Raw genomic sequence first — 14,992 nt, 5'->3', positions numbered from 1 at the left:
CAGCAACCACAGCATCCATGGCACCTACAGTACCCACAGCACCCACAGCACCCCCAGTATCCACAGCACCCCCAGTATCCACAGCACTCCCAGTACCCACAGTACCCACAGCACCCACAGCACCCACAGCATTCCCAGTACCCCCAGCACCCACAGCACCCCCAGTATCGACAGCACCCACAGTATCCACAGCACCCACAGCACCCCAGTATCCACAGTACTCCCAGTATCCACAGCACCCACAGCACCCCAGTATCCACAGTACTCCCAGTATCCACAGCACCCACAGCACCCCAGTATCCACAGTACTCCCAGCATCCACAGTATCCACAGCACCCCCAGCACCCACGGCACCTACAGTGCCCACAGCACCCACAGCACCCACAGCATTCCCAGTATCCACAGTACTCCCAGTATCCACAGCACCCACAGCATCCACAGCACTCACAGCATCCACAGCATCCACAGCACCCCCAGCACCCACAGCACCCCAGTATCCACAGTACTCCCAGTATCCACAGCATCCACAGCACCCACGGCACCTACAGTACCCACAGCACCCACAGCACCCACAGCATTCCCAGTATCCACAGTACTCCCAGTATCCACAGCACCCCCAGCACCCCAGTATCCACAGTACTCCCAGTATCCACAGCACCCCCAGCACCCCAGTATCCACAGTACTCCCAGTATCCACAGCACCCACAGCATCCACAGCACTCACAGCATCCACAGCATCCACAGCACCCCCAGCACCCACAGCACCCCAGTATCCACAGTACTCCCAGTATCCACAGCACCCCCAGCACCCACGGCACCTACAGTACCCACAGTACCCACGGCACCCACAGCACTCCCAGTACCCACAGTACCCACGGCACCCACAGCATTCCCAGTACCCCCAGCACCCCCAGCACCCCCAGTATCCACAGCACCCCCAGTATCGACAGCACCCCCAGTACCCCCAGCACCCCCAGCACTCCCAGTACCCACAGCACCCACGGCACCCACAGCACCCTGGCCATACACGCCCCATGCCGCACGGCTGTACGGCGTGCCGTGGTGACGTGTGGCGTGCCGTGGGGTCGCATGGTGTGTCGCGGTGACCTGTAGCGTGCCACGGGACTGTGTGGTGTGCCATATGGCACGCTGTGGGGCTGTACGGTGTGCGGTGATGACATACGGTGTGCTGTGGAGTGTACGGCGCGTCGCAGTGACATATGGCGTGCCGTGGTGCTGTACGGTGTGCCGTGGGACCATCCAGCCTCGCACGTGGCTATAGGGTGCACTTTTTTCCCCAGCCCTTCGTTAGCCACCATGGAGGTGGGTTCAGCTCAGGGCGGGAGGGGGGGGACGGTGGGGTGGTTACTGCAGACCTGGGGGGGTGTTGGCACCCCCTAAACCCGATGGGGGGCTTCTCCGCTGCCGCCAGCTGGGATGCTCTGCTGGATCAGGCTCCATGCTGGGGGGGGGGGAGAGAGTGGCTGGGGGTCCCTCAGGAAGGGGTGGCGGGTGGGGGGTGAGGGCAGCGGGTGCCCCCCCAGCCCAGCATTACCTGCTGTTGTCCACGTTGTACCTCCAGACATCCTCCGCTCTGTAGCCCTTGATGTTCTCCTCCGAGTTGGGGCCACCACGGATGACCTTCTGGGTGGGGGGGATGGTCCCCGTTGGGGTCTGGCATGTGTTGGGGTGGGGAGGCACGACATCGCCATCCCTCCCACCTCGACCACTCGGCTCTCACCGTCATGGTTTCCCCTGTGACCATAGTCTGCGTAACGAAGACGGGGTAAAACTCTGCGGGGGGGAGAGAGGGGACCATCGGAGGACCCTGGGGACCCTGTGTCCCCCCACCCTGTGTCCCACTGTCCTTGACGAGGAGACACAGCATCTCAGCGTCCGGCCGCTGGCAGCCGAAGTGGCGTTCATTCACGCCTGACGGTGCTGGTGCCATCAAAAGCCAAATGACCAGCCTGGTGGGCAGCCGATGTACCCCGGCACCATCTTGTAGCCCTACGGCACGTGGGGTGGAGGTCACCCTGCCCGTCTGTCCCTCCGGATTGAGCCCCATCCCCTTGATTGAGCCAAGGCTCCTACCTTTGGCACATGGAGGTCTTCATCAGCTTCATCCCACCATGGGAGCGCAGCGCCATGTCCCGGATCCTCACCTGCAGAGAGGAGGAGGAGGAGGAGGAGGAGGAAGAACCCCTCCTTAGATCCTGAGAAGCTTCTTGGCTTCTTGGCCGTCTTCCTCGTAATGTCGGGGTGTGCCATGCTGGAAGGGCTCTACAGGAGCGGCGTACCCTATAGATCACCGAGGGGCGGTTAACCAGGTCCTGCCTCTGCAGGGGGGACGTCAGGCTGAAGGGGTGGGAGAGGACCAGCGTGAGGTGCCGGTGGTTGAGGACAACATCCCACTCCGCAAAAGAGCAGGCGACGGTGGGACCTTGCCGAGGGGATGAGCACTCACCCATTTGTCGGGGTTCGTTGGGTTTTTTGGGGGGTTTTGTTGGGGTTTGTTGCATTTTGTTTGGGGTTTTGTTGCTTTTGGGGAGGGGTGTTGGGGTTCTTTTGGGTTTTGTTGCGTTTTGTTGAGGTTTTGCTACATTTTCTTGGGCTTCTATTGGGGTTCATTGAGGTTTTGTTGTGTTTCGTTGGGGTTTTGTTGGCGTTCTGTTGCGCTTTGCTGCATTTTGTTGGGGTTTTTGGAAAGAGGCCGGGCGGTTTCCCCTCGCTGCTCTCACGGGTCAGGCGGACGCTGCGGGTCACGGGGACGGCGAACTTCCCACCCGGGGGGATCCGCTGGGGCATGAACCTTCCTGCGGCCACCCGGGTCGACGTAGAAGCCCCCCTCGGGGGACAGCCTCCTTCTGGGGGGCGATGGTGGGGGACGAGGGGTCGGGTCCGTCTGCGGGACGAGACGGGGGAAGGTGTTGGGGTGCAGACAGGCCCCGACCCCCAACCCGACCCCCCCTTACGGCGGACGATGCCCAGGAGGAACCGGCCGTGTCACCCATCCCCCTGTGGTGTCACCCATCCCTCCATGATGTCATCCGTCCCCCCCGTGATGTCACCAGTCCCCCCCCATGATGTCACCCGACCCACCCCAAGGTGCCATCGCCCATCCCGCTGTGATGTCATGTGCCACCCCCCCCCACCCTTTGGGCCCAGGCCCCACCCAGTGATGAGGTCACAGTCTCGTCCTACCGCTCCCTCCCCCTCCCCAGGGCCCCTCCCAACATCCCCCTACACTCCCCCCCCCCGCCGCTGTGACGTCACCCCGCCGCTCATGACGTCACCCCTCCGGGCACACCCCTCCCCCCCATCACCGCCTCCCGCCCTCCCGCTGTGGGTCCCCCGTGACGTCACCAGCCCGCCAGCCCCGCCCCGCTGACGCCACACCCTGCCCCGGCCGCCCGGTGACGTCACGCCCCCGGCTCCTCCCCCCAACCCCCGCGGGCGGGGCCCGCCAGGCGCGGCGTCCTCCGTGCGCATGCGCGGCTGCGCGGAGCCGCCCCGCCCCCCTCCCTCTCCCTCCCAGAGCCCGGCGCCACGCCCCCGGCCCTCGCCCCGCCTCCCCCGCCAGACGATTGGTCGCGGGGCGGCGTTGCCACGGCGACGCAGGCCGTCGGCCGTCAAGCGCGGCGGCGGCTGACGGCGGCCGTCGTCGTGGTGGGTGTCGTGCGAGGCGGCTGCCGATTCATGGCGATGGCGGCGGCCGGGCTGGTGGTGAACGGGGCGGAGGGCGCGGGGGGGCTGAAGGCGGCGGCCGGGATGTACGAGCAGCTGAAGGGCGAGTGGAGCCGCAAGAGCCCCAATCTCAGCAAGTGCGGGGAGGCGCTGGGCCGCCTCAAGGTGCGGGGAGGGGCGGGGGGGGACACGGACGGACGGACGGGGCCTGGGGGGGGCCTGGTAGTGAGGGGGGGGTCTGGGAATAAGAAGGAGGGGGCTGTAGGAAATGGAGGGGGGTCTGGGAGGGGGGGGGGTGGAAATGGGGGGTCTGGGGCGGAGGGGGGGGGACCCTGGGAATGAGGAGGGGGCTGTAGGAAATGGAGGAGGGTCTGGGAGTGAGGGGAGGTCTGGGGCTGGGGGGATGACCCTGGGAATGAGGGGGAGGGTCTAGGAATGAGAGGGGGGGGCTATAGGAAATGGAGGAGGGTCTGGGAGTGAGGGGGGGTCTGGGGCTGGGGGGATGACCCTGGGAATGAGGGGGAGGGTCTAGGAATGAGGGGGGGGCTATAGGAAATGGAGGAGGGTCTGGGAGTGAGGGGGGGTCTGGGGCTGGGGAGATAACCCTGGGAATGAGGGGGAGGGTCTAGGAATGAGGGGGGGGCTATAGGAAATGGAGGAGGGTCTGGGAGTGAGGGGGGGTCTGGGGCTGGGGGGATGACCCTGGGAATGAGGGGGAGGGTCTAGGAATGAGGGGGGGGCTATAGGAAATGGAGGAGGGTCTGGGAGTGAGGGGGGTTGTCCGGGAATAAGGAGGGAGCTGTAGGAAATCAGGGGGGGCTAGGGCTGAGGGAGGGGGGGCTGGGAATAAGGAAGGGGCTGTAGGAAGTGTGGGGGGGTCTGGGGCTGGTGGGGGGCCTAGGAATGAGGGGGCTTTAGGAATGATGAGGGGACTGTAGGAAAGGGGGGGGGCTCTGGGGCCTGAAGGGGGGTCTGGGGACAAGGTGGGGCTGTAGGAATAAAGAGGCGGCTGTAGAAAATGGGGGGGTATCTAGGAATAAGGACGGGGCCGTAGGAAATGAGGGGGGGCTGGGAGTAGGGGGGGGCTAGAAATGGGGGGTCTAGGGCAGTGGGGGGACCCTGGGAATAAGGAGGGGCCTAGGAATGAGGGGGAGGTTTGGAATGAGGAGGGAGCTATAGGAAATAGGGGGGTGTCTGGGATTAAGGAGGGGGCTGTAGGAAATGAGGGGGGGCTCTGGGGCCTGAAGGGGGGTCTGGGGATGATGTAGAAAATGGGGGGCGCTGAGGGGGCTGGAGCTGGAGGGAGATGACCCTGGGAATAAGGGGGGGTGTAGGATGAGAGGGCATTAGGAATAAGGAGGGGGCTATAGGAGCTGGGGGGGGAGGCTGGAAGTGAGGGGAGTCTGGGGCAGGAGGGGGGATGCCCTGGGACTGAGGGGGGGTCTAGGAATAAGGAGGGGGCTCTAGGAATGGGGGGGGCTGGGAATGAGGGGGGCCCCTGGGGCTGGGGGGATTGCTCTGGGAATGAGGGGGTGTCTTGGGCTGATGGGGGGGGGCTGGGAATGGGGGGGGTACTCAGAGCGGGTAGGGGGAGTGTGGGGGTGAGCCCTGGGAAGCCTCATCACCCAGAAGCTTTAATTAACACGGGGGGGGGGGGTGGGGGGGGGGTGAGTCACGGGGGGGGGGGGTACAGCCCTCCCTTCAGGGCACCCCACTTCCCGCAGCCACTTGTAAATACTAATTAACCTCATCAGCCGTTGCCGTGAGTCAGGGGTGAGTGCAAGGCTCTGCCCGTGCTGCCCCCCCGGGGGTCTGACAGTGTGTGTCCGTGTGTCCTGTGCCCCCCCCCCCAATCCCCCTGTGTACCCCCCCTCAGCTGGCCCTGCTGGAGCTCAACTTTCTGCCCACCACCGGCACGAAGCTGACCAAGCAGCAGCTCATCCTGGCTAGTGAGTCACCTCGGGCTGGGGGGGGGACACAAAACTCTACTAGCAACCCCCCCGGGGTCTCTGCAACCCCCCTGGGGTCTCCCCTTAACCCCCTCCTCCCTTTTTTTGTTCTTCCCCTTCCCCAGGAGATATTCTGGAGATCGGCGCCCAGTGGAGCATCCTGAAGAAGGACATCCCCTCCTTTGAGCGCTACATGGCCCAGCTCAAATGCTATTATTTCGACTATAAGTAAGGGGGGGGGGGGGGGGGGGGGTTGGGGACCCCCCACCCTTATTTCCTAGCTGCCAACACCCACCTTTTGGTTGTTTTTTTTTCTTTTTCTTTTTTCTTGACCCCCCACCAAGGGAGGAGCTGCCGGAGTCGGCCTACAAGCACCAGCTGCTGGGGTTGAACCTGCTCTTCTTGCTGTCCCAGAACCGGGTGGCCGAGTTTCACACCGAGCTGGAGCGGCTGCCGGCCAAGGAGATCCAGAGCAATGTCTACATCAAACATCCCGTCTCTCTTGAGCAGGTACGCCCCTGGGAGGGGGGCGTTTGCGTTTGGGTTTCTTGGGGATGGGTGGGGGGGGGTTTAGGGGTCCTCGGGGTGCAACCTCCTTTCTCTCTCATAGTATTTGATGGAGGGCAGCTACAACAAAGTCTTCCTGGCAAAAGGCAACATCCCGGCGGAGAGCTACACCTTCTTCATTGATATCCTGCTGGATACCATTCGGTGAGCCCCCTACCCACCTTATTGTGCCCCTGAACCCCCCCTCCCGTGTGCCCCACCCCTGACTGTATGCCCCCCTCCCACGACCAAAACCAGGGACGAGATCGCCGGCTGCATTGAGAAAGCTTACGAGAAAATCCTTTTTAACGAAGCCACCCGCATCCTCTTCTTCACCACCGCCAAGAAAATGACCGACTATGCCAAGAAGGTACCGTGGGGGGTTCTCCCCCGCGGGGGGGGTCCACAAAAACCTGGGGGTGCCCCTAAACGCCCCCCCCTTTAACTCTTTCCAGCGCGGTTGGGTGTTGGGGCCCAACAACTACTACAGCTTCAGCAGCCGGCAGCAGAAGCCGGAGGATGCCACCATCCCCTCCACCGAACTGGCCAAGCAGGTCATCGAATACGCGCGGCAACTGGAAATGATTGTTTAAAGTGGGGGGGAGGCCCCCCCACCCTTTTGTGGTGTCCCCCCCCTTTATCTTATCACCACCCGTTTCTCTGCAGTTTGGGGCAGGGGTTCTGCGTTGTTTTTTTGTTTTTAAGTGTTTTAAAAGGGTGTTTGGGGTGGACATGTCCCCATGGTGGGGGAGGAGCAGGGGGGGCTCGTAGGCCACCCCCCTTTTTTTGGGCAGAGTTTGAGGGGGAGCAGCTATGTGCCCCCAACCCCTGGGATGGTGCTGCCTTCAATAAAGCGATGGTTTGTTTCTTCTAGCAGTGGGTGCTGCGCTGGAGGTCTTGCCCCCCCAACCCCCCAAGGAGATGCTGTGCTGGGAGGGGGGGGGGGCTCAGGCGTCTCCTCCTTCTTCCTTCTCCTCTTCCTCCCCCGCTGGGGGGGCCAGGAGCTCGCTGACAGCAACCAGGGACCCGACCAGGATCAGGGTGGCCACCCAGGGGGGCTCAACCAGGTGGTTGGTGGAGGGGGAGAGCCTGGGGGGGGGGCAAAAGGGGGGGGGGGATATGTCAGTGTGTGTGTGTAGGAGCCCCCCAAACCTCCCCCCACCTCCTCAAACCTCCCCAGAAGGACTGCCCCCCACCCCCCCCCCCCCCACCCCTCCCAGCCGGTCGGTGGTTTTGTCCCCCATTTCAGTGGTGGGTGAGAATTGGGGGGACAAAGCTTTTGAACACCCCCTCCCTTCCCCATTTTTGGCCCCCTGCCCCCCTCCCCCCCGCATCCCTGCTTACCAGGCAGTGACATTCCTGGGCAGCTGGGGGGGGTCCCGGTGCTGGCAGTGGCATCGGCGGGGGCAGGAGCCCACCACCTTGAAGGGGGGCCAGCGGGGTGGGGGGGGGCTGCACTGGGGTTTTGGGGGGCTCTGTGGCCCCTCCCTGTGGCAGTCCCCCCTCTTTTTGCCCCCGGGGGGGCTCAGCTTGGGGACTGGGGGAGGGCTTGGTGACCAGCAAAGGGGGCCTCACCCAGGCCCTAGCCCCCTTAGCTTTCCCTCGGGGGGGGCAGCGGGGCTGGAGGGGCTCTGGTGCCCTTGGGCCCCCCCCAAAAGCAGCTTGGGGGGTGGGGGTCCCCACGACATCCCCCCCAGCCCCCCCTAGGCTGGTCACCGTGGGGCAGAAGATCCCCGGGGGCACCGGCCTGTCCCCCCGGAAGGGGAAGGTGATGGGGGGACCCGGGGGGGGCGGCTGGAGGTGGACGGAGCGGAGGGTCTCCAGGATGCGGGCCATCTCCTCGGGGAGCGGGACAGTGGCCACGGGGCGTGGGATGGTGGCCAGGGGATGCTGGATGGTGGCCATGGGGTGCTGGGTGGCATCTGTGGGGTGCTGGACGGTGGCCATGGGGCCCTGGCCAGTGGTCACGGGGCACTGGGCATTGGCCACGGCGTGCTGGATGGTGGCATCCGTAGGGTGCTGGGTGGTGGCCACGGGGCACTGGGCAGTGGCCATGGTGTGCTGGACGGTGGCCGTGGGGCGCTGGATGGCATCCGTAGGGCGCTGGGCGGTGGCCACGGTGTGCTGGACGGTGGCCATGGGGCGCTGGGTGGCATCTGTGGGGTGCTGCATGGTGGCCAAGGAGCGCTGGGTGGCATCTGTGGGTTGCTGGGCAGTGGCCATGGGGCGCTGGGTGGCATCCGTGGGGCGCTGGACATGAGCCAGGGGGTGCTGGGCGGTGGCCACAGGGCGCTGGGTGGCATCCCTTGGGCGCTGGGTGGTGGCCACGGGGCGCTGGGTGGCATCTGTGGGCTGCTGGATGGTGGCCACGGGGCGCTGGGTGGCATCCGTGGGGTGCTGGATGGTGGCCATGGGGCGCTGGGTGGCACCTGTGGGCTGCTGGATGGTGGCCATGGGGCGCTGGGTGGCATCTGTGGGGTGCTGCATGGTGGCCACGGGGCGCTGGGTGGCATCTGTGGGGTGCTGGATGGTGGCCATGGGACGCTGGGTGGCATCTGTGGGCTGCTGGATGGTGGCCACGGGACGCTGGGTGGCATCCCTTGGGCGCTGGATGGTGGCCACAGGGCGCTGGGTGGCATCTGTGGGCTGCTGGATGGTGGCCATGGGACGCTGGGTGGCATCTGTGGGCTGCTGGATGGTGGCCACAGGGTGCTGGGTGGCATCCCTTGGGCGCTGGATGGTGGCCATGGGGCGCTGGGTGGCATCTGTGGGCTGCTGGATGGTGGCCACGGGGCGCTGGGTGGCATCCCTTGGGCGCTGGATGGTGGCCATGGGGCGCTGGGTGGCATCTGTGGGCTGCTGGATGGTGGCCATGGGACGCTGGGTGGCATCTGTGGGCTGCTGGATGGTGGCCACGGGGTGCTGGGTGGCATCTGTGGGCTGCTGGATGGTGGCCACGGGACGCTGGATGGTTGCCACGGGGCGCTGGGTGGCACCTGTGGGCTGCTGGATCGTGGCCATGGGGCGCTGGGTGGCATCCCTTGGGTGCTGGATGGTGGCCACGGGGCGCTGGGTGGCATCTGTGGGCTGCTGGATGGTGGCCACGGCGCACTGGGTGGCATCCGTGGTGCGGTGGGCAGTGGCCACGGGCTGCCGGGTGGCACCTGTGGGGCGCTGGGCATCAGCCACCGGGCGCCGGGTGGTGGCCGTGGAATGCTGGGTGGCATCCGTGGGGCGCTGGACATCAGCCACGGGGCGCTGGGCGGTGGCATCCGTGGGGTGCCAGGTGGCATCTGTGGGGCGCTGGGCGGTGGCCATGGGGTCCTGGACGGTGGCCACGGGGTGCTGGGCATCGGCCGAGGGATGCTGGACGGTGGCTGTGGCATGCTGGACAGTGGCCACGGAGTGCTGGGTGGTGGCCACGGGGCTCTGGGCATCAGCCATGGGGTGACCAACGGTGGCCACGGGGCGCTGGCCAGTGGCCGTGGCAGGGCGGAGGCCGTCGGGCCCCCCTTGCCCCCCCGGACCCCTGACCTGCCCCTGGGGGGGGCCACCGTGGCCCCCGGTCCACTTGCCCTGGGGGCTGCTGCCCCCCGCCGGGGCCCCCCAGCTCCCCCTGAGCCCCAAGGGACCCCCGGCAGCGGCCTGGCCTTCGGGGGGGGGGTCCCCGGGGCCCCCCACGCCCCCCCGGGGCAGCACCTTTGGCCGGGACCACAGGTTGGGGGGGTGGTCGTGGGGGGCCCCCCCCAGCCCCCCGATAACCCACGGGGCCGTGGGGAGGGGGCTGCCCCCCCAGCATGGGGGGGGCTGCGCCGCCGGCCCCCCAACTGCCTGGGGGCGCTCGGGGGGGTCCGAGGGCGGCTGGGGGGGTCCCTCCCCGGGGTCGGGGGTCGCGGGGGGCCTGGGGGCGTCCGGGGCCGGCTCCGACTGGACGTTGCCCATTTCGGGGGGGCTCCGGGAGGGTCTTGCCCTGGGAGGGGGGGGGGGAGATCCTCTGGTGTCTCGTAGGGGGGTTGGGCTGCCCCCCCCCCCCTCCCCCCGGACCCTCCCCAACCCCCTTCAACCCCCCCCCCCTTCCCCATCCCGTGGAGGCGAGGACACTCGGGTGGGGAAACTGAGGCAGGGAGTGCTTTCCCGCCCCCCCCCCCGCCGCACCCCCAACCCATTCCCTGCCCCCCCCCCCCCCAAAATCCCCTTCCCCCCACCATGCCCCCCCCCCCCCACCAAACTCACCCCCAGCCCTTCCGCGGCGACTGGCAACGGCCGCAACGGCTGCGGGGGGGGGGGAGGGGGGGGGCAACACCGATAGGGGCGGGGCAACCCAGGCGTCCGGCAGGGGAGGGGGGGTTGTGTTATGAAGGGGGGGGGGGGGCAGCTCTCCGGCACCCCCCCCCCCAGCAGCGGGGCACTAGGACCAAGCGGAGGCGCCGGCGGCAGCTCCGGCTCCGGCTCCGCGGCTCAGCCTCGCCCGCCGTGGTCAGTGGGGCCGGGGGGGGGCTCGGGGAGGGGAGGGGGGGGACACAGACACACAGACAACCTTGTCATTGGGGGGGGGGACACCGACCTCTGGGGACCCCCGCGGTGTCGCTTTTGGGGGTGGGACCCGCGGGGGAAACGCCGTTAGCGGGGGAACGGGGGGCATTTAAATTGGGGGGGGGGGTGTTTGGTTTTAAGAGCATTTCCCCCTCCCCACCCGACCCCCGAGCGGTGGTCCCCTTCCCACTTGGAAAAGCTAGGGTTGGGGTTTTTTTTTTTGGGGGGGGGGAGGGACGACACGCATCGTTTTCCCCCATTTCCCCCGCGGTGGGGGTGGGGGGGCGGGACACCCGCCGTGGGTCGTTTCACGGGGTGTGTGTGAGGGTGTGCCCCCTTTTAGGGGAGGGGGGTCCTTGCTGCCCCCCACCCCGAGCCTGGGGGTTGGGGGGTGTTTGTTGAATGAACACCCCCCACACACCCCCCCCGGGGCGCGCGCCGCGGTTATGAATGAGCGTCCCGAGCCATTCATAAATCCGGGGGGGGGGGGGCCGGGCCGCGCGGGGGGGGGGAGAGGAAGAGGAGGAAGGGGGGGTCCAGCCGTGGCCCCCCCCCCTTGTTTATGGCGGGGACAAAGCCCCGGGCCACGTGCCCCCCCCCCCCCCCCTTTACAAAAATCCCGGCCCCATTGAGGGCGGCGGGCCGGACCCCTCCCCCACCCCGGCCTGCATGGGTAGGGGGGGGGGCGGGGTGGGCCTGTGTGTGGGGGGGTCCTTGCTTCCCCCCCCAATATCCTCCCATCCCCGACACACCGCCGTTTGCCATGGCAACGCGTGGTGATGTCACGGATGCGCGCGCGCGCGCGGGGTGTGTGTGTGTGGGGGGGGGGGGGGTCCACTGGGTTCCTCCCCCCCCCCACGGGTGGCCGGAGCCGGGTGGGGTCCTACGAGTTAGGGGGGATGGGGGGTGGGAGCTGGAGGTGACGTTCTCCCTCCCCCCCCCCCCGTGTCTGTGTCCCGTCCCCACGCACCCACCCGTGTCCGTGTCCCGTCGTCCCCCCCGCCCCCCCCACCCCCCCCACACCCCAGGCACATGCTGCGGGTGCGAGCCGTGGTGATGACCCGCGACGACTCGAGCGGCGGGTGGGTGCCCACGGGCGGGGGGGGCCTCAGCCACGTCACCGTCACCCGGCGGCGGGAGGACGGTCACCGTCACCGGCAGTACCTGATCCGGGGGGAGAGGCTGCGGGACCAGGCCGTACGGTGGCGGGGGGGGACACACACAGGGGTGTGACATGGGGAGGGGGGACAAGGGACGGGGGACGCGGGGATGGGGGACGTGGCGTGGGGACAGGGGGCCTGGCTGTGACGTGGGGCTGGGGGACAAGGGATCAGGGACATGGGGATGGGGACAGGGGACAGGGATGTGACACTGGGATGGGGACTGGGAATGGGGATGGGGGTACCTGGCTGTGACATGGGGAGAGGGGATGGGGGACCGGGAGGTGACATAGGGCTGGGGGACATGGGATGGGGGCACTGGACCAGGGATGTGATGTGGGGTTGGGGGACATGGGGACAGGGACAGTGTGACATGGGGATGGGGGTGAGGGGCTGGGGAGAGGGGACTGGCTGTGCCCTGGGGCTGGGGGCTGAGGTAACCAGGGATGTGACCTGGGGCTGGGGGACATGGGGACAGTGGGGGGCACAGGGATGGGGACAGGGGACCTGGCTGTGACACGGGGCTGGGGGACACGGGTTGGGGACACTGGACCAGGGATGGAGGACAGGGGCTGTGATATGGGGATGGGGACAAGGGGATGGGGTGACGGGGACATGGGGCTGGGATGGGGGACAGGGATGTGACGTGGGGCTGGGGGACATGGGGAGCAGGCGGGGGCTGAGCCGCGTCCCCCTGTGTCCCCCCCCGCCCTCCCCAGCCCACGCTGGAGTGCGCCCTGCGCCGGGACCTGGAGTACAACGAGGTGACCCCCACCTTCCACCACTGGCGGGTCGGGGGGAGCCGCTTCGGGCTGACCTTCCAGAGCCCCGCCGACGCCAGCGCCTTCCGCAGGGGCGTGCGGGGGGCCCTGCAGGCCCTGGCCGCGGGTGGGCACCCCTGGGACCCCCCCCTCGAGGGGGACACACACACACACACACAGGGGACACGTGGGGTGCTGGCGGGCTTGGGGATAGTGGGGGGTATGGGGACACCGTGGGGTATGGGGGGGCTGGGGGCTGTGGGGACACCGGGGGGCTTGGGGATACCGTGGGGTATGGGGGGGGCTGGAGGGCTTGGGGACATTGTGGGGTATGGGGGGGCTGGGGGGTGCTGGGGGGCTTGGGGACCCTGTGGGGCATGGGGACACCAGGGTGCTTGGGGGTGCTGGGGGCTGTGGGGACACTGGGGGGCTTAGGGACGTTGGGGGGGGGGCATGGGGACACTGTGGGGCCTGGGGACCCCATTCACCCCGAACCCACCGTGTTCCCCCCCCCTTCTCCCCACAGGCTCCCCGTCTTCCTCCTCTTCCTCCTCCTCCTCGTCCTCGGCGGGGGACAGGGGGGACACGGGGGGTCGCAGCCCTGCGCCGGAGCAGCCCCCCCCTTCCCCGCCGGTGTCCCCTTGCGCCCCCCACCCCGAGCCACCCCCAGTGCCCCCCACCATCGTCACCAGCGAGTCCTCGGCCACCAGCTACCGGCCCCTGGGTGGGCAGGTGGGCACTGGAGGGGGCCCCAGTTTGGGTGCCAGGTCCCAGTTTGGGCTCCCAGTTGGGGTTAGCGGTCACAGGTCAGGGTCTTGCCTTGGGTTGGGGGTGCCACATTGGGGTCCTGGGTCAAGGTGCTGGTTGAGGGGGGGGGGTCAGGTCCCAGTTCAGGTTGCTGGGTCCCAGTTTGGGGTGCTGGGTCCCAGTTCGACGTGCTGGTGCTTTGGGGGGTCCCAGTTTGGGGTACTGGCGCTTGAGGGTCCCATTTTGGGGTGCTGCTTTGGGTGCCAGGTGCCTATCCGGGGTCCCAGTTTGGGGGCTCCCAGTTCAGGGCCCCACCTTGGGGTCTCTGTTTTGGGGTGGCCATTTTGGGGTCCTGGTTGAGGATGCAGCCCCCTGCCCCCCTCCCGGCTGCCCTTTGGGGTCGTCCCCCCCCCCCCAGCGTTGCCATTCGGGGGGGTGCCGCCTCCTGACTCCCCGCTCCCCCGTCTCAGCTGCCGCCGCCACCGCTGGGGGAGGCCGAGGAACCGCCAGAGACCCCCCCACCGCGCCGGGACCCCCAAGGCGCCCGCGGCTACGAGGACTACCGTCGCGCCGGCGGGGCCGCCGCCGGCACGCCGCCCGCCCGCGTCCGCTTCCAGAAGGATCCGAAGGGTTCCCCCTCCTGCCGCATCCACGGAGACCCCCCCCCCGGAGCCCCCTCCCGCTGCGTCTACTGCCGGGGGGTCTTCAGCCGGGAGGACAACGGCCGCGGGCAGTGCCGGGACGCGCCGGATCCCGCCGGACGCTGCGTCCGCCGGCTGAGCTGCCTGTGGTGCGCCGAGAGCCTCCTCTACCACTGCATGGCGGACGCCGAGGGGGATTTTTCGGCGCCCTGCTCTTGCGGCGGGGGGCACCCCCACTGCTGCGCCCGCTGGCTGGCCCCCGCCGCCCTGGCGCTGCTGGTGCCGTGTCTCTGCTGCTACCCGCCGCTGCGCGCCTGCCACTGGTGCGGCGGCCACTGCGGCTGCTGCGGCGGGAGGCACAAGGCCGCGCGGTGAGAGGGACGGACGGGGCGGCGGCACGGCGGGGGACAACGGTGCCGGGAATCGCGGTGACGGTGCGTGCCGGCACGGGGACGGTGCTGGGACTCGTGGCGCCGGTGCGTGCCGGCACGGGGACGGCGCCAGCGCTCACGGCGCTGGTGCGTGTCGGCACGGGGAGGCCAACGGTGCGAGAACTTGCGGTGCCGGTGCGCGCCGGCACGAGGACGCCGACGGTGCCGGGGCACGTTCCCGCGGTGCGCTGGCACGTGGACCCCCGACCCTCCCTCCCCGTTTATTTCTTGGTCCTGATAATTTATGTTAATTTATTCGCCCGGGGGGGCGGGGCCACCCCCCGTTAATTTCGGTCCCCCCCCCGTCTCCGCTGTAATTAAAGGGGGTTTTTAACGGGGGGGGGGCTCCCCCACGTGGTTTTGGGACCGTAGCAACCGTCGCCAGGGCCCGCCCTCCGTCCTGATTGGAGGAACGCCCGCCCCGCGCTCTGATTGGCTGCCGGAGCGCCGCCCCCTCCCGGGGCCCGGGAGTAGGGGGCGGCGCTCAGCCGGAGCGCCGCCCCCCTCCCGGGGCCCGGGAGTAGGGGGGCGGCGCTC

The 14,992-nt window shown here is 68.2% G+C and overlaps 2 protein-coding genes across 2 annotated transcripts; both read left to right on the top strand.

Moving 5' to 3' along the window:
* Window positions 1-3,641: 3,641 nt before the first annotated feature.
* On the top strand, window positions 3,642-7,055 carry PSMD8 (proteasome 26S subunit, non-ATPase 8). Its single transcript, XM_049796049.1, has 7 exons — window positions 3,642-3,852; window positions 5,564-5,636; window positions 5,762-5,864; window positions 5,981-6,146; window positions 6,247-6,347; window positions 6,441-6,552; window positions 6,638-7,055. The coding sequence occupies exons 1-7, from the start codon at window positions 3,700-3,702 to the stop codon at window positions 6,773-6,775; spliced, it is 846 nt and encodes a 281-aa protein (XP_049652006.1). The 5' UTR covers window positions 3,642-3,699; the 3' UTR covers window positions 6,776-7,055.
* A 4,692-nt stretch (window positions 7,056-11,747) lies between these two features.
* Window positions 11,748-14,399, top strand: SPRED3 (sprouty related EVH1 domain containing 3). The gene is made up of 4 exons (XM_049794598.1): window positions 11,748-11,912; window positions 12,595-12,763; window positions 13,163-13,602; window positions 13,854-14,399. The coding sequence occupies exons 1-4, from the start codon at window positions 11,748-11,750 to the stop codon at window positions 14,397-14,399; spliced, it is 1,320 nt and encodes a 439-aa protein (XP_049650555.1).
* The last annotated feature ends 593 nt before the right edge of the window (window positions 14,400-14,992 follow it).

This window comes from Accipiter gentilis, chromosome Z (assembly GCF_929443795.1).
Source record: "Accipiter gentilis chromosome Z, bAccGen1.1, whole genome shotgun sequence".
Lineage (NCBI taxonomy): Eukaryota > Metazoa > Chordata > Aves > Accipitriformes > Accipitridae > Astur > Astur gentilis.
Note: the sequence above shows the minus strand (reverse complement) of the source record. Positions and strands in the feature narration are given on the sequence as shown.